General features: G+C 41.7%; 1 protein-coding gene across 4 annotated transcripts in view; it reads right to left on the reverse strand.

The window, feature by feature from the left end:
* The window catches only part of RPN2 (ribophorin II), a 50,650-nt gene that overhangs the window by 454 nt on the left and 30,981 nt on the right, over positions 1-19,215 (reverse strand). The window contains exons 10-17 of one of the 4 annotated variants that reach the window (XM_036418068.1): positions 14,598-14,689; positions 13,557-13,671; positions 11,145-11,339; positions 9,808-9,894; positions 8,232-8,327; positions 6,602-6,677; positions 4,748-4,877; positions 3,256-3,303 (exon numbers count right to left, since the gene is read on the reverse strand). In XM_036418068.1, the coding sequence (XP_036273961.1) occupies positions 3,256-3,303; positions 4,748-4,877; positions 6,602-6,677; positions 8,232-8,327; positions 9,808-9,894; positions 11,145-11,339; positions 13,557-13,671; positions 14,598-14,689 (839 nt within the window). Of the gene's footprint in view, positions 1-3,255; positions 4,056-4,747; positions 4,878-6,601; positions 6,678-8,231; positions 8,328-9,807; positions 9,895-11,144; positions 11,340-13,556; positions 13,672-14,597; positions 14,690-19,215 lie in introns of those variants that run through there. The other 3 variants (XM_036418069.2, XM_036418071.1, XM_036418070.2) reach the window with 3 other exon arrangements.

Here is a 19,215-nt window from a genome sequence, read left to right on the forward strand (position 1 = left end):
TTTTTCTATGAATTCTATTTACTTACGCCCCATCTCATTTCACAAGAATAAAAGAGCAAGTTCAAACTAAAACTGATGGTAAGTTAAATAAAAATAATGAAACAAACCTAATAACTTAAGAAAGTGATATGTGAAAATTTAAGAAGATGAGGTAATTCCAGGCACACCTCTCACAGTGCAAGGCCAAAAAGACAGTGCAATTTTTTTTAAAAAAAGATTTTTTTGAGTTTTAGAGAGAGAGGAAGGGAAAGGGAGAGAGAAACACTGACATGAGAGTGAAACACTGATCCGCTGCCACACTGGCCAGAGCAAGACAGTATAAATTTTTATGATGTGGACAGAAAAGATGATTTAACTTCCCAGACTCCAGGTCCACCAATCAACATTTGGCCCTCCTACAGCTAGGAAGACAACGTTCTGACCTCTCACTACAGAATCCTGCATGTGTGTCAGAATCTAAATTTTAGAATGATTCTCAAAAATGGGACTCAGCTCACAAAAAAAAACCCCTTCATCTCTTTATTCCTTCTTGCTGTAAGGCTGCCTGTCCCTGGACTCCAAGAAATAATGGGGAAACACAAGAACAAAAATGACAATCTAGGCTAGGGGTGTCGAACTCAATCAGAGAAGGGGCCAAAATCTAAAATCCAGCCTAAATCGCGGGCCGAATGGTTTACTGAACAGTCATAAACTGTCATTGTGATGGAAACGCAGCGGAGTGCAGTGATGACAGCGCGGTGCGGACCACATTGCAAGGCCTGGCGGGACGGATTTGGCCCTCGGGCCTTGTGTTTGACACATGTGATCTAGGCAGACAGTGACAGCAGCAAGTAAGTGATTTGGTGGCTCTGGTAAGCAGAGGCTGGGTGCTGACACACACACCGTCCTCAGCAGGCAGCTATAGCCAGAGGTGAGGGCCGATGTGATGACACAATCTTGCAGAATGGCTGCCTTCTACTCAATTAACAGTTCCAAGGGGCAGGTACAAGCACAGAACTAATCCTGAGGGCTGAAGTGAGTGCTCCTAACTCCCTACCAACACTCAGGTACTTTAAAATGTGTGCTCCAAATGTTCACGTGGAGAGGATTAGCATGAGTATGAAACGAGAACAGCTGGAAAGGCAGCGGCCCACAAGCCTTTATCCTGGCTAAGAAGTTATTCACAAATCACATCAATGTATGTCCTCAAATAAAAACCACCTAGCTACCAGTGACTTCGCTTTAAAATCCTAGGTCCCGCCCTGGCTGGTGTGTTCAGTGGTTAGAACGTCAGTCCTCACACAGAAGGGCCTCGGGTTAGGGTCAAGGACACAAACCCTTGTTCCAATTGGGGTGGGTGCTGAAGGCAACCAATCACTGTTTTTTTCTTACATTGCTATTTCTCTCTCTATCTCTCTTCTCCCCACATCCTTTCTACTCTCAAAGGAAATATCCTTGGGCGAGGATTTAAAAAAAAAATAAAAAATCCTAAGTCTCAACTTCAGAAAGTCCTAAACACCCAAATTATCAAGGATTATTTCCTCTCTTTCAAGAAGTATGATTTGGGGACAGTAGGGTGAGGGCAGGCTATCTAAAAATCAAGACAGACAAAATCAATCTTTAAAGAATTAAAGAGCTCAGTATTTAGCAGAAAGGATCAGTTCTGAAAGCAAAACTCAGATAGAGCAAGTATGTAATTTAGGGTAAAACAAAAAAAATTGGAAATGGCCAAGGAATGAGGATGGGGAAGAGGGACTCAAGAAAAAGGGCACTTTTTGAGTGAGGAAATAGGCTGTATCTTGATTGAGGTGGTGTTTACACTATTGTACGTATATGTGTTTGTCAAGATTCACAGAATTCTTCACTAAAAAGGGTGAATTTTACTGTATATAAGTTAAACATGAAAAAAAATGTAGTTTCTTTTTGTGTTGAGGATGAGATGTTTCAATTTATGGTCACACATCTGTGAAAAGGCTCTACAGCATATGCTTTTGTTGATTTTTTTCCCCCCCCAGAGGGTTAAAAATTAGATGGCTTCATTGCTCTGGCAGGAGAGCCATTTCCACAGGAAGGGATGAGAGGTAACATGACCAGAAAATTCAAATACTTCTTTCCTCTCTTTGATCTAGTACAGGGGTCAGCAAACTATGCCCCATGGGCCAAATCCAGCCCACTGTCTGTTTTTATAAGTAAAGTTTTATTGGAGCACAGCCATGCTCATTTATTTTCATAGTCTGTAGCTGTTTTCACATTACAGGGGCAGAACTGAGTAGTCCTAACAGAGACCGTATGGTCTTCGAAACCTAAAGTACCATCTGGCTCTTTCCAGAAAACTTTTGCTGATCCCTGGTCTAGAGGAGTTGATCAATGAAGCATCAGACATTCTCTCCTCCTTGCTTCCACTTCATCTTTCTCCTAGGACTAATACCCGCATGGAGAATGGTGATATTTCACATGACATTTCAGCCACAGAGGGAGCAGCACGGTCTATATCCTTAACTCTAGGAATCTGGGTTCTGACACTGGCTTTGCTCTGTGGCCATCAGTCCATAATTTAGAGTCTCACCAAAACAAGTTTGACCCAACCAAAAATTAGTGTTACAGAAAGGCCTAGAAACCATGACAAGGTGTGCCAGGACTTGTCATCAGACCATCATGTAATGAATTTAGATGTTCTGAATGGGGTTCCCTTTTAAGAAGTCCAAGGATGGACCTGTCTTATCTCAACTGTTCTATAAACATAGAGAGAGGGACTATTATCTAAAACATACCCCATGAGTCCAACCAGCACAGTTCAGTAGTTGAGTGTCAACCTATGAACCAGGAGATCACAGTTCAATTCCTGGTCAGGGCACATGCCCAGATTGTGGGCTCAATCCCCAGTGTGGGGCATGCAAGAGGCAGCTGATCAATGATTCTCTCTCAACATTGATGTTTTTATCTCTCTATCCCTCTCCCTTCCTCTCTGAAATCAATTAAAAAAAATTTTTTTAAAAATATATATAGTATCCCATGAGACATTAGGGAGGATGGAGTTATATAGTTAAAGCCAGGTCAAGGTTGCTCTGCTGCAAAATTACCCCACCCACTGGGCTAACTCAAGGGGCAGTCACAACCTGGGCCAGAAAGTGGGGAAACGGCCTCAGGATTCAGCTTTGGTTTAGGGGTGGGTGGGGAGGAATGAGTGGGCTGCAAACTAGATAAGTAACTGACATGCATGAGGCAGGCAAGGGGAGAGGGGCCCTGCTTCTGGATGAGACCGCCCTTCATCGTTACCGTAATGTCCTATATTTTGCCAATCTACTGCTCTGCTCTGCAGCGATCCTGCCAAAGGAAAGAGGGATTGAGAATCAAGAAAGGACAGTGCGAAGAGAAATAAGCTGAGGAAAGAAACGGCAAACACCCAACCAGAGCTTTCTATAGGGTCACTGACTTTCCCATTGTTTGTTCTAGGACTCACACATGGCAACGTAAGAATGGGCTTTAACCTTCTGTACGGGATGTGTGTGGGGCGGGAGGGGGGGAGATAAGAATCATGATCTCTTTCTCTAAAACATGTATACAATTTTAGGATTCCAGATTAGAAACTCATGCTAAGTGGGATTTCAATAAAATGGTTTCCACCCTTATTTCCCCTTAATTTTGTTTGTCTTGTGGGGCAACTTCCAGAAATAAGAGAACTCAGAAGAGTATGGCCTTGAGCTCCCTAGGACCTAGACTTCTTGCTGCAAGGGAACAGGGCTTAGAAAAAACAGCTGAGTCCCTGGCCCTTTCTCAGATGCAATGCATAGCTGCCAGGTAAAGGCTGCTGGAGGGGCAACAAAATGCGCAGCTGCCACCGCTGGTGCTAAGGGAGCTCTAGTGGAATCTGGATTATTCAGGGCTGTCCGGGTGCACCTCGGGGCTGGGCCTCCACGGTGAGGCCCTAGAAAGCTCACAATGGAGACTCAGGCAGGGATGAGATGTGTGGCTCTCCCGCCCACTAATGATCTCTGAGAGGCCTTCCTGATCTGACCGACTTAATCAGCAGCGTGTTGAAGGGCACACTACTGAATTACAATCTTCCAGCAAAAGTCCTGGACAGGAGAAAGCGGGACATGTCTAAAAATGCTAACTTCCAAAGGTGAAAGCAAGCCTGACCTTCTTTTACTGACCTTTACATGGCTGACCTCACCCAAGTTTAATAAAGTCAAATCAATGAGAAACACATATGTGACATTTAAATGTGCCCCTAATCCAGGTTCAAAAGTCAAGATGCCATCACCTGAGATCTGATCACTGTGTGAACCTAAGATTGTCTGGTTCTTGGAGATGTGGTATGGGCTACTGACCAGTGAGGCTGATTCTGGGGGGAGAGCATGGACCTTCATGCTCAGGAGAAGCTCCGGGAGCCGGTGGGGGTTACAGAGAAGTAACCCTCTGGGGGCAAGGGAGGAGGTCAGGGTTCTCTGGGGCAGCAGAGAACGTTTTTCTATCGGCCAGCCAGCACATTAACAACAATCTTTTAATCCATTTTAACCTTCATAAAACAATTATTTTCTTCTCATGTTCTAATGTGTCAGGATATAAATAGCTGGGATTTTAAAACATTTAAAGTTGACCACCAAGGCCCTGTTCTGACTTAAAAAGGCTTCTGTATTGGGCTGGATTGACGTGCCACCCTTGCCCCTAAGGATTAAATGTTTTACCACACACCGTTGTTCAGAGAGTTGGGCGAACAGAGCTAACAAAACATTTCCAGCAGACCGTGGCCCATCCCCATCCTTACCTTTTGATTGCCTGCTGGGCCAGCATCCGATTGCCAGCGAGAAATGTCACACTACCCAAGATGGCCAGGTACTTCAGGGTCTGGAACATGTTGAGCTGAGTCCAGTAGACATACATGAGCCCCAGCATAGCTACAAGAACAGGCACCGTGATAGCCAATTAAATGAAACAGTGACAACAAACTGGGGCAGAGGACAGTGAGGAGCAGTGACTGCTAGATCCACAAAAGGTCTGTATTTCTAGAACAGCTTGTTTTATTCCTTTTATCTGATACCAAAAAAATAGATAACTCAATATACTTGCCTCTCAGCCTTCACTATGAAGAAATCCAGAAGTAAAAACCAGATCTCAGCTACTTATCTTATCCCACAGTCTGGCTCACACAGATTGTCTTTAATGTAGATTTTTTTAAAAAACATTATTGTTATACTTGGGACTCATTTTTAAAATTCTGAATAAAAATATACAGGATTAAATAAATAATTTCATTTTTCTTAAGATTTTTAAAAATATGTTTTTATTAATTTCAGAGAGGAAGGGAGATACAGACAGACAGAAACATCAATTATGAGAGAGAACCATTGATTGGTTGCCTCCTGCACACCCCATACTAGGGATCGAGCCCGCAATCCGAACATGTGCCCTTGACCGGAATTGGACCTAGGTCCGCAGGTTGATGCTCTATCCATTGAGTCAAACCGGTTAGGGCCTTAAAATATTTTTTTAAGGATAATTTGCCACTATGCCTAAGAGGACTGAGGAGGAAGGCTTAGTGAAAAGGGCTCAGGCCTATGCATTGAGAGTCCGGGGTTCTGGTCTAGGCCTGCCCTTCCAGCCACACAATTTCTCTAAGCCTAAATTCTCACCTGTCAAATATGGATCATAACTCCCGCCCTGATCACCCCCATCAGAGTTGTGATGAGAATCAAATGCAGGGATGTGCACACAAAGCATTCTGGCAAGAAAAGTCATGGCTCTAAACAAATTTATATTCAGGTTTTGTTCTCAACCCGACCCAGGAGGCTATCACTCAAATCCAGTAACGGGGCTAGAGAGAAAGGTCATCCTATCAATTTTGCCCTGAAGGATGATGAATGAACTACAGCAGGGGTTCTTAACCGTTTTTGAGGTCACGGACCACTTTGAGAATCTGATAAAAGTTATAGACTCTCTCTTTCCCCAGAAAAGAAGAGATACACGTTTGCCCAGAATTTCAAGGGATTCATCTGTGGACCCTTAAAGAACCCACACACAATGGATACAGGAGGGTCTCCTGAAAGAGTCAAAGAAATCAGAAAAGAATATAAAAGTGAAATGCAAGGCAACACCAATCCAATGGTGTTGCAAGCCTTTGAAATGCTTAGGTGATTTGTGAATTGACAGTTTAGGTCCTAAGTTCTCAAGAAAACAATGCAGGACAGGGTGTCTGACGAGGAAGAAACTGTTTTCTATTACTGTCCAGACACAGCCGCTGGCAAATGTGAAGATCGATACCTTAGGTAAAGATAACCTTTGGAAATTACATCAATGCTCTTTGTTCAGGAAGATGGCTCAATGTAAAGATACAATAAGTGAGTAATCTCTGAAAATGAACAGGGCTATTAAATGAGGGTAACTGGCCTGCCAACAGCAGCCTAGTACAATGAAACCCAATATAATGACAGCTGTTCTAAGCTGATGGCCCAAACAGGTTTATCATCATATTAACTGTCCTAAAAGGCCAGGTGGAAGAGGGAAATGTTATACTATTAAGTCATTATAGTTAATAGGTTGTGGGGCTACTTAACAGGGCGTTAGCGTGGGCAGGCTAAATGTCAGAGGAGGTTAAATGGAATTAGCAGCCGGGAGCACTTACCAGCATGTCCCAGGTGAAAGATAATTGTGCTAGGAGCAAAAGTAAAGTTGGAGATATTGGCACCAATCCGGATCCACTAAACAATGGGGAGAAATAAATTAAAAAGACATTACAATTTGAAAGGGAGGCAACACATGGCATGTCAATGCTAGTCCAATGAAGAATCCTCAGGGCTCACAAGTTCATGCATACTTGGACAGGGAATTTTTCTGAGTGACAATTACCCTATTCGAAGTCTTTAGGAAAAATTGTTCCCCAATACTTTTTTTTTCCCTTTTCTTTTTTTAGAAAGGCAATCCAACACCTGCACTCAAACGTGGTTGAGTAGCCCTAACCCGTTTGGCTCAGTGAAGAGCAATCGGCCTGTGGACTGAAAGGTCCCAGATTCGGTTCTGGTCAAGGGCATGTGCCTTGGTTGCGGCCACATCTCCAGTGGGGGGTGTGCAGGAGGCAGCTGATTGATGTTTCTTTCTCATTGATGTTTCTAACTCTATATTCCTCTCCCTTCCTCTCTGTAAAAAAAAATCAATAAAATATATATATTTTTAAATGTGCTTGGGTAACTCAAACCTGAACATCATATATTGACAGCAAGCTTTTCTATTTTAAAACAGGTGAAGCCATGAAGCAAAAGGTCAGAAACTGCATTCATGATAAAAGTAACTGGCACCCCTGCTATTTTCTCTAAGTGTTGGTAAGGTAAGCCCACTGGCAGCTGGTAGGATGCATGCTCTTGCTGTGGGTTCCTTGGCTTTTGAAATTCTGATCAGTCAAATATGACAACAGGTACCCATAACCTAGGGTCTGGTTTTTGAAAGCTTGTGGCATACCTTTCAGATTTATATTGACCAATAACTATTTTATTAATATCAATGAATGGATTAGGAATAGGCAATTTTCCAAAAGATCCAATGAGTTTCTAATTTTCTGAATTTTGATTATATGAATCTATGTTTATAATTTTTAAAAAGAAAAAATAATTGGTAAAAAATTTTGAAATAGTATTTTAAAGTATAAAAGGTAAAAATTTCTTTTCTCTCTACTCCTTAAAAAATCTCTTCTTAGAGGTAACCCTATTCTAACCCCTTGCCTTCTTCACTCAGTAAGACATCCTAACAATCTTGTCATATCAGCATATAAATCTATGTATTCTTTTAATAAACTGCTTATTATTCCACAGTATGGACATACTATAATTTATTTAACACTTGCTTTTACAAAGACTCTAGGTTGTTTATAGTTTTATGCTACAGTGCTGAAATGCACAGCTTCTGTACTCTGTTTTTATATAGCTATAGGCATTGGGGCTTTATTTTTTGTTTTGCTTTTTCCACACTTACCTCATCTGAACATTCCTAGATAGAGCATCCCAGTCCGTATACCTTTATCATTTTCAATGGCCATTGGGTACTTTCTCATGCCCCTTATTAATGGAGTGGTTTATTTGGCTGCTTCCCCACAGTGGAGACTTTTAGTTATTCTAAAAGTTTTTGACCACTGGTGCAGGTCCCAGCTGCTGGACCCCTTTGGAGCTGTGCTGAGGCCAGAGCACAAAGCCTCCTTTGGAACAGCTCCATCTGCTAAGTCTGGCGCCAGACACATGCTGCCCATGCTAATTACAGCTACTTACCAGAGCAAAGAGCAGGAGCAGGGGTGAGAGGATCAGGGCAGTGAATGTATTCGACACCACTGTGGGGGGCCTCTTCTCAGGCTCACGGAACAGGTGCTGCCAAAATAAGTCACATCAAGAATATTTAAGAACATGCCCTTCCCAGTAGGAGCTGCCATGTTAGCAGGGTCCAAAATGCCATTGACAGTCAAGTTGAGGAACTGTCTCTGAGGCTAAAACCCCCTGGCAATGAATGGCCACTTGGCCTTTAGCCTCATCTCAATGCTGGCTTCTGATCCCAGAGGTCTCTTTTTCAAAGACAATACACTATAGTCTCAGCTCACTACTTGGCCAACCCTTTTTATCCCTTCAAAGACTCACTGCCATTTAGAGGTTGGGAAATGCAATCCATCAAGTGGCATTTGCCTAGTATCAAAGAGGGAGACCAGGTATATGAATGGCTTAAGCAGCACACCCAAGGCAGGAGTCTGGATTTCGTAATGCTACTGGGTCCCCAGGGTGGGAATGTCCATCATACGTTACTCCTCCACTTAAGTCAGCTAACTGGTATTAACCTCATTCTCTTTATCAGAGTCCTACTACCCTACTCGAGAGCGCTTGTCTTCCTTTTTTTAATAGTGAAATAAGAGTAGTTTGCTTGGAATGCTTCAACATTAATTTACACGTAGGTTTCCACATTACTACAGTAAGATCATTTCTCATGAATACAAAATAATTCACTGAGGGGACCACCTGTTTTCTTACCCAGTGATGAAACTGTTGAACAATTCTTGTGCTTATTTTGTGAAGTGTTTTAGAAACTTTTTAAAGCCTTTCTTGCCTTATCCATTTTCATTATCTGTTGGTTGTTTTTTTAAATCCTTACCCCAGGATATTTTTTTCTATTGATTTTTATAGAATGGAAGGGGAGGGAGATAGAGACATCATCACGAGACACATTCATTAGCTGCCTTCTGCATGAGCAGTGACTGGGGCAGAGGATGGAACCTGCAGCGGAGGTATGTGCCCTTGACCTTAGATCCAAGGGCTGGTGCTCTAACCACTGAGAAAACCGGCCAGTGCTATCCATTACGTTTTGACCTTCACAGCGGTCTGTGAGCTATGCTGGCCAGGGATGGCTAATATTTATATGCAAAGAAGGTGAATCCCAGAAAAGAGGGAGAATTTGCCTCGGGGAGGAAAGCCCTGCTGTCCTAGTTGAGTTTTCCACTAGTCAGCCCCATAAGCCCTGATTTATGCAGGAGCAGACAGAAAGAAAGCCAAGCCCAGTTTTGCTATAGCCCGGTGATCTCAGGCTGTACCTCCTGGATGTTTAAGAAAAACAGACTCAATTTATGAGATTGGCTACAACCACCTGCTTTCTGGGAGCTGGTCACAGGGCTCTCTGAGCCTGTTTTGTCAGGTCTAGGACACGACTGATATATATATACTCTGCCTAAGCCACAGGGTGGTGAGGACCAACCAAACTATACATCATTATATAGACAGGTTAAAGAAGGGACCAGAGCCACCGTCCAGAGGTCTGCTGCCATTTCACCTTTCCTTGTGCTTAGTGGAGAAGCCTCTTGAAATATACCTGAATTTCCTGTTTGGGGGTGAAAAGGTTCTTGGACAGGACAGTTGATGGAGCATCTTCCTCAGGGAACTTGATGACCACATCAGCCTAAAAGAGTAAGAGCATTTTTAAAGTCACAGGGACAGAGAAGGGGGTAAGATTCACCAGCACAATAGTACTCCCTAACTCACATCCAGGACCATAACTGGAAAAAGCTCAAAGCAGTCCAATCACTTCTAAGTCAGCAAACTGAGGCAGTAAAAATTTCAAGAACAAAATAATAATTTGTTGAAAATGCATTTTAGAGCAAGAGTCCCAATTTTCTACCATCCTGGTGAGCTGCTTAATATAAAAATCTCAGCTGTACCCAGGCTGTTACAGTTGCAATCAGAAAACACTCAGTGTCCCTGGGAAGTGTGATTTAGTCACAAGAAAAAAGAAGAAAAAAAAAGAAAGAAAAGAAATGAAAATGCGCTCTCATACAAAAAGCAGCCCAAAGTCCAGGAGAAGAAAAAGAGCTTTGAATACAACACAAGAAACACAGCTGCCCCTTTGTCTTGCAAAGGGAGCCAATCACCATTCAAGGATGCAATTTGGTCTCTGTTACCTTTCCAACCTCTTTGTCTCCTGCTGCTGACCAGATTCATCAGGTGCTCCAGTAAAATAGATCAAACATATTGCAGTGAAAGTACCTCGGGCTTTTCTGCAGGCTCCTCCCCAGTGATTAGCCCACAGCCTCATATACTATTCTGATAAACCCTTGCAATTCTTCAATATCTAACTCAAATGCCATGCTTTTTAAGAAGTTTTCTCTTATCAATTATGATATACAGGTGAAAGGCACTATGTAAATCAACATGTTATGCAAATGTTGATTATTAGTTTATTAGCATTTTGAATATCCTATAATTCAATGCTCCACACCATTCTGAATTGTTACTGGAACTCAAATCTTACCCAACCCCTATCCCACAAGGTATACCATATCTCAAAGGCCAAGCCCTTTATCTCTAGCATTTATGTATTCTACATAGTCCTTTGATGTAATATGAAAACCTTCTTCCAGAATAACTTTTATAGAAATTTGCTAGAACCCACAAGGGCAAATGTATAATTCATTCATTCACTCGATTACTATTTATTAAGCGCCTACTATATGCCAGGCCATATCATGCCTCTAAGGTTACTAATAGCGACAGCACACAGCCCCTCACCTCACAATGCATATCTGTTGCCCTGTGAGTGGCATAGGCAAGGCTAGGGTAAAAAAAAAAACCCAGGCCCCTGAAAAGGAACTGTCTGTGTCTGACTGTGGCACAGCCACTCTTGCCTAGGTCAAGGTGCATTTAGGCACATACCACATTCCAAAGGATTGGGTTCTTCAAAGTGGCATCTCCGATGATCAAGTAGAGAGTGTAGATGCCAGACGCGGAGTCAAATTCGATCTTTCTCTCCGAAGTATCCAGTTCAAACTTGTACACATTCTTGCTGTCCGGCTCAGCTACAAACACTACTTCCTGGCCAGTCTTCTGGTTATGGAGTCGGACAAATGTCTGTATGAAACAATAATATTATATCATATGATAATTTTAAAATGCCCTCAAGGCCCAATATTGAATCAATGAGGCAGCAGACTGCTGGCTCTTTCAACACAGTGAGAGCTCCTGCCTGAGAGCGCGGAAGGAGTGGCCATCCCACCCTGGTTCCTGGCTCAGAGATAACTTTTGCTAATATAAGAAATTTAACTTAGGGATGCAGCCAATTCTTGACACTTGGAGGATGAATGCCCAGTTTGTGGATGATTTAGTGCTTTGCTGTTGCTTCAATTTCTTCTTCCTGCCAGCCTTTTGGCCACTTCACTGCCCAATTAACTTCTTTACCAGAGGATAAAAAGAAGGGAAATGAGGTGGAACTGTGAGAGGTCCATTTTCAATTTCCTACTGCCTCCAGCTAAAGATTTAGTAGTGCAGGCGTGGAGACTGATAGCAAGGCAGAGTTCTAATCAAGCAGAGCAGCCTGGTGTCACTGAGAGCGCCCAGGCTCTGAAGACAGACAGACTTGGATCCACTACTTATTAACAGAGCAGGTTACTTAACTTCCTTAGGCCTTGATTTCTTCATCTTTATGACAATAAGATTAACTTCAACATGTGGTATATCTGTGTGAAGATTCCTGATAATGTATGCAAAGCATTTAGCACAGGACCTACTCTAGCTGGTCAACAACATAGCCGATATCATCAATATGATGGCACCGTTTTATCCTCCCAATGCCATAAAAAACTAAGGTTTCTGCACATTATAACTGCAGCAAAACGTAGTATCCACTCAGAGCTTTTCTTCAAAGCAAAGAATTCAACAAGGCAAGTAGACTTGATCCATTTTATAGACCATAAGGCATGCGGATTAAACGAGTTACACAGCTAATGCTGGATCCACAGAAAAAATACAAATCCCATTTGTTACTCTATACCCGGACAACGAACCCTCAGAGATATTTAGGAAAAGGTTCCAGAGATGTGAAGCAACCTGGCTTCAGTCTTGGCCAAGAATGGGATTTCAGGAGCTCAGATGCCTAATCTTCCTCCTGTCAGAGCCAAGTGCAGGTGGCAGCCAGGCTTGTCTGCAAAATGCTGTTATACCTGAGAGGTCTCTAAGCCATGGTTTTCAAACCAGAATCTTAGATGAAACAAGTATTCAGTTAAAGTTACATTTCCTCACTAACTTTCCTACGCTAACCCAAATCTCACCAATTTATTAGTCTTATAATTTCCTTTTTGCATAGTCTTTCTTCCCTTGTGCTGTTTAGTTTATAAATATCATTCTGAGAAGAGCTGTGAAATGCTAACAGGCTAAGTACTTAACAGTTGGTTAGCCATGGTCCTGATCAAGTACACAACCCAGCTCTCTGGAACCTGAGGGTGGAAGGGAGAGAAGAACAGAGAAGTGCTGGGATGATGTTCCTGTGGGCAGTCACGCTGGGGGCTGGGCACAAGCGCAACCACTGCAGCTACAGGAAAGCAAATTCCAAGAAAATTCTCCCAACTCAGAGGTCTGCTCTGAAGCTGCCCTTCCAGCATGGACACAAGTCTAGTGGCTCTTTGCCAAAACACTGCTTACAAAGCACCTAAATCAAGGCTATTAAGTCCCACACTCTTTCCTATCTGTCAGTATTCAGAGTATTTATCTGCATTTCCCTTTATAATACAAAACGGATGGGACAGGGCTGAGGGCAATTACTGCTAACCATAGGGGATGACAGAAATGCCTGAGAGGACAGGAGGCCATATCTGATTCTCTAGGGAAAGAACTTGGTTTGAAATCTTTCAAAGAATATTATTACTTTATAAAACTGAAACCTATCGCTCTCATAATATGACACAGGCACAAGTTAAAAAGAACTGTTCTTCAGATTCCCACAAATAGAAATCTGCTTTGGCCAGGACAAAAACATGCTTGAGCCCATTGCCTAGATTTTTATCAAAATAATTTAAGACATGGTTTTTGTCAGAAAGAAAAAGTCTCAATTAAGTGCTAATCTGTCTTAAATATATCTTCTCAATACCAGCTAATATTTTAAAAAGAAGAGTGTATGCCAGGTTCAGGGTTACAATCAATATGAGAAGGGGCAGAGTGTCACATGGGAGAACTGGATGGACCTTCAGGGTGCAGAGTGAAGATCTAAAAGCAGGAATTTGTAATCTTCTCTAGCCAGTTAGACAGCTGACTCTAATATTTCAAGGCAAGAGAATGCCTGGGCTTTTTCCTGACCTGGTGAGGGGTGAGCTCAGCACCAGTATTCACATCTACCAGCTGGAAGAACAAAGCAAAGTTCTGGTGGCTGTCTGCGATGAACGTGCCCTTGGCCTTGGCTGGGTAGGTCACCCTGAAAGAGACATTTATACAGTAAATTTATAGAGAGGATTTGCACATGTCTAAGAACAGAGGAAAGAATGCAAATTTCACTTCATTTTCTAACTTCCCTCTCTCATGGTTGTGGACAGACATGGAGAATGGTCTATGACCTGAGGTTAATTGGGTTGATAAAACTAGGACCGAAAAAAGCACAGAATAAATTTTTAGCAGGGTCTGGAGAAATGCTATGTTATGTGTCCAGGCTTTCTTTCACTTCAAGGACCTAAGGACGTCAACCAAGTCAGGCTTGGATCCTGGCCACCTGCAGCGCCTGTCAAATATGGCCCTCCAAAGTTAGGACCTATGAAAATGGGCTGAACCCTGATCAATTACTAATGGTTATGTTGAAGGCTGTGTTAAAAAAGATTCTGAGTTCAGCAGGAACAAATGCTGTGACTAATCAATGATGTTTTTCATGAACTTGAGAAAGGGTATCATATCCCTGCTGCTAGGTATGTGCCATCTCAGTTCTAATAACCTATGATGCTTCCAACATTTTCCAGACACACTGTGGGCCTAAGAGAGTTGTCATGAGGCCACTCAAAGCAACTTCAGGACTGTAAAGACAAAGAGATTACACCAGAATATAAATTTATATACTGCTTCCTTCACTGAGAATGTATTTCTTTTTAAAATCTTCTTCTTAACTAAATAATGTGCTTTGTGATTTAGCTGACTCAGACTTACTCCTTATTTCATGGACCGGTTTACTCAGAGACTGACAGCTGGTACAGGTATCTCCCCAAACTGCTTGGATGACAAGCAGCAGCCCTGGTGTGTCAGAACCATAGCCTCTTTAAGTTGAAGTGCAAGCTGGATCACTGATGACAGAAATGACATCTAGAGGAGCTCAGTTCAAGCCTGAGCTCTCCTGTGCTCAGGAGGCATTCCACCTACCGTGTGGTTTTGGGTGCTATACTCTGATCCTTATCCACAGTGGAGAGATCAACATTTGTGATGCCAACTTCAGTGGAAATCTTGACCCTGAGCTAGAGTGAAACACAGAAGAAAATCGCCAAGTCAACAGGTAGATATGTCAGGAATTAACACACATATACAAACTATGAACCAGGAGGTCACGTTTCAATTCCAGGTCTTTTCTTATGTCCTTTAAAATAAATAAGGGGGGAAATCCTTAAGCAGTACCCTTCAAATAATTTCAATCAAAATCAACAGGTACTCACTTCTAATGACAGCTAACTATTGAGTGTTAAAGACACTGACTTTACAAAGGCTATCTCTTTTAATCCTCACAACTCTGTAAGGCAGTGCTATTTCAGATGGGGAAATTGAATCCATGTTAGGCACCTTGCTATCCAGCTTCCCAGCAACACTTATTACTCTGTGCCAAGCAGACTAAGTCTACCCATGGAGACCTAAGAAGCCATGGCAGCCATCAGTACTGCTGATCAAGTACTTCTGGTTCTCCTGAGCATATGGTAGAATTGAATTTTTCTGCCCCTCTGGAATAAAGCATAGCCATGTGACTTGCTTTGGCCAACGAAATGTGAGCAAAAGTGATGTGTGTCACTTTCAAGTGAAAACTTTAAGAGTCAGTGTGTAATTCTTTTTTCCTCTGACAAGAGCAATGTACAGAGAAATGTTTTCTCTTTCAGCTTGGGTCCCAGAATAAGGAAAACATGAAGCAGAGCCTCCAGTTGACAGATCAGACAACTAGCTTGGGCCAAAAAGAAATTCTTGTTTTAAGCCAGTGTTTGCCAACCTTTTGGTCCACAGACCACCGGTTGGCAACCGCTGCTCCAAATATTTCCTTAAACCAGCGGTTGCCAACCTTTGGACCTCACAGACCACCACTGGTCCGCGAACACAGGTTGGTGACCGCTGTTTTAAGCCACCAAAATTTTAGAGTTTATTATAAGCACAAACCAGTCCGTCTTGACTCTTACCATGTTTGAATTCTACACTCAGTGTATCCTATATAATAAAAGGCTAATATCAAACTGTCCCCTCGACCAGGAGTTTGACCAGCAGGCAGGGCGGCCAACCGCCTATGTCCCCACCCACTGGCCAGGCTGGCAGGAGCCCACCCATGTACAAATCCATGCACCAGGCCACACACACACACACACACACACACACACACACACTGAATGGCCAGATTATTTTGCAGTCAGAGATCATAATAATCTGGCCACTCAGTGTTTACATTCCTTATAATCATCTTCACAAAGAGGAGCTCACTGATGCCAGTACACAAATTTTAAAAAATTAAAATATAAAATTCCAAAAAAGATTGAAAATATGCTGTCTATTCATGAAGAATTTTTTATTTAAAATCTAAATTCGAATGTGCAAATTATGCAAACACACCAAAGGCACTTATGTGCAAACATCTGTGAGACTTCCAAATATTTGAACAGCCTCAATGCAATACTTAAGGAAATCTTTGACAAAATCTACTGGTTTATAGTCTAAGTCAGGATCAAGGAATAGAGATAGAGGACTGGATAAATAAATGAAGGATAGCTTCAGCATTTTTCTAAAATGTACTATCAAGGTGTGACAGCCTCAAATCAAGGACAAACAAGAAAAATTTAAAAAGAATAAAGATACTATCAAGTAATTCCTTTTAACAGCCTACTCTTCTGCCATCATAATAATTATTTTGTGACAAGAGCCTGCATTATAAGATTGAATAGGAGTGTTCTGTTTTGCTAGAAAAAAAAAGAAATCTGAATGTAAAGATTTATTATCAGAAGCTGTAAGGCTATTACCAATTTTTTTGAATACATAGCCACCATTGGTAGAATTATATTTAGTATCACTGCTTGTCACTGAATCTAGGCAATGGGTGACCGAGGCAGTATGGGAAAACAGTTGGCCTTTAAGTTGAATAAAACCCCAGGGACAGAGTTGGGAGTCTCTACTTTGATTCTTTGGGCTCTCTGCTGAGCAAAAAGCTTCTCGTACTGGGCTCAGAAATAGCAGGCTCTCTTTCTACGTAAAGCTCAACCCAGAGACAAACTGACACTTTCCATTTGAAAAAAAACTGGAGTGGAAGGTTCATCTGGAGCACCCAGGCACAGGGGATATACAGAGAGGGCAAGATATACTCCCTGTCCTAAAGGGAAGCATACATGCAAAGCTAAATTATAAGAGACCAGGCTGCTTTAATGGAAGGATTAACAAAGTGCTACAAAAGCACAGAAGGACCGTGACTCAAATTGGCCTCGGGGTATCCCTGGCTGGGAAGCAGAAAATGTAAGGAAGGAGTTGTTTAGTAATACCCCATACTATTAAAAAAAATAAATAAATAAAATAAAAAAAAATAGCTGAAACCGGTTTAGCTCAGTGGATAGAGCGTCAGCCTGTGGACTGAAAGGTCCTAGGTTCGATTCCGGTCAAGGGCATGTACCTTGGTTGCAGGCACATCCCCAGTAAGGGGTGTGCAGGAGGCAGCTGATCAGTGTCTCTCTCTCATCGATGTTTCTAACTCTCTCTCCTCGCTCTTCCTCTCTGTAAAAAAGCAATAAAAAAATATTTTAAATAATAATAATAATCTATCTGCAATCTTCATCAATATTAAATAAGTCCCTCTTCATGCCAGTGACTCATTCTCTTGAGGATTTAAGTGAGTACATGCCCTTGAGTGGAATCAAACCCGGGACCCTTTAGTCTGGGCCAATGCTCTATCCACTGAGCCAAACTGCTTAGGGCTACCTTCTTCTTTATAAATGTTTTTGTATCAAAAGTACCACCACCATCCCAAAAGTACCACCCAATATATATGATTTTAAAAATAATTACTCTCCTTTTCCACAGGATATACACAAACTGATGTTTAAAGGCTGTGTAAGCCATCAGTTTTTTGCTTAGACTCCCGACTATAAACTTACAACAATAAGATGATCACTAAAGCCTATTAATCAAGATTCAATTGTGTTTGTTCTAAGAATATTAGTATTCCCAGACAATACAGACACACGAATGACAAAAGGGCAAACTGCGGTGATCTCAAGCCAACTGGGGTTTGCTCTCAGCCCTAATTTTATTTTATTTTTTAAATATATTTTATTGATTTTTTACAGAGAGGAAGGAAGAGAGATAGAGAGTTAGAAACATTGATCAGCTGCCTCCTACACACCCACTACTGGGGATGTGCCCGCAACCAAGATACATGCCCTTGATCAGAATCGGACCTGGGACCAACAGGCCAACGCTCTATCCACTGAACCAAACCGGTTTCAAAAGGTACCCTAAGTTGCAGCTTTCTTTATTTTACATAAATACTGTAGGGCATTTCTTAAATAGGGAAGTTTTTGAAAAATCCTTCTATTCCTAAAATCTTACTACAAATGGGTCTCTGAAAACATTGAAAAGAAAAGCATTTTTATGCTATTCTTTTAAAGCAAATTGAGAAAAAAAAAACATCATAACTTTTTTCAAAGCCTGTTATAAAGGGTTCTGAGTAGGATACTTGTTGGTTAGCTTCTTCTCCTTTGACCAACCACTACAAGATTAGTTTTTATAAGAGGGAGGGGATTTGGTTAGCCGTTAAACCTGTTTTATGGTGAATCACGCTAAGTCCTTTCTTTGGCTGTGCTGAGTGCCACATACACTTCAAAAAATGTTTTAACTCCAGGAAATTCGGTCTTTATGCTGAGTAATAACCCCTCTGTTTAGCTCATTATTGTCAAAATTGATGGTGCATTAGGGGCAATTAATGCTAAAGACAGTTCTAAAACCGATGCTTCCTCTAACAGCAAGTCCAATGTCAGTGAGTGCTATTACAAACCTTTCACATCAAACCACTGTAAATGCACTCTGACCAATGTCAAGCATCCCTCAGAAGAGTAAATAGGACCTGCTGGCACACTCTAAGGCTGTAAGTGTGACTATTACTGAAATTACAAAGTCAAGTCACCTATGCGACAGAAGTCAGAGCATACACACACACAGACACACAAAATAGGCACATAAAAAGCTCTAATGTAATAAAAAGGGAAAGAGGAGATTTTGAAATGTTTACCCCATCCCTGTGAAGTAAAAGGACAGCTATGGCCTCGATGGGGGCTTATCTCATTGCACGAATAACAGCTATTAACGATTCTATTTCTGCTATTTTGTACTTCAATAATTTCCCCAACAACCACAGAAACAGTTGGACAAACACCAAATTTGATGTTTGTACAAAATACCAAGCTGTTACAATAATCAAGACAGAACAGTATTAGTGGTATAAGGATAAAAATACAGGCTCATGAAACCGAAGTGCAAGTTTAGAAATTAACTCTTATATTTATGGTCCACTGATTTTTGACAAGGATGCCAAGTCAGCTTAATAGGAAAAGAAAAGTCCTTTCAACAACTGGTGCCGGGACAACTGGCTATCCACATGCAAAAGAAGGAAGTTAGACCCATACCTCAGACCATACATAAAAATTAATTCAAAATGGACCAGAAACCTAAATGTGAGCGCTAAAGCTACAAAATTCTTATAAGAAAACAGAAGTAAATCTTCATGACCTTGCATTAAGCAATGTTTCTTAGGTAT

This window comes from Pipistrellus kuhlii, unplaced genomic scaffold (genome assembly GCF_014108245.1).
Source record: "Pipistrellus kuhlii isolate mPipKuh1 unplaced genomic scaffold, mPipKuh1.p scaffold_m20_p_6, whole genome shotgun sequence".
NCBI lineage: Eukaryota > Metazoa > Chordata > Mammalia > Chiroptera > Vespertilionidae > Pipistrellus > Pipistrellus kuhlii.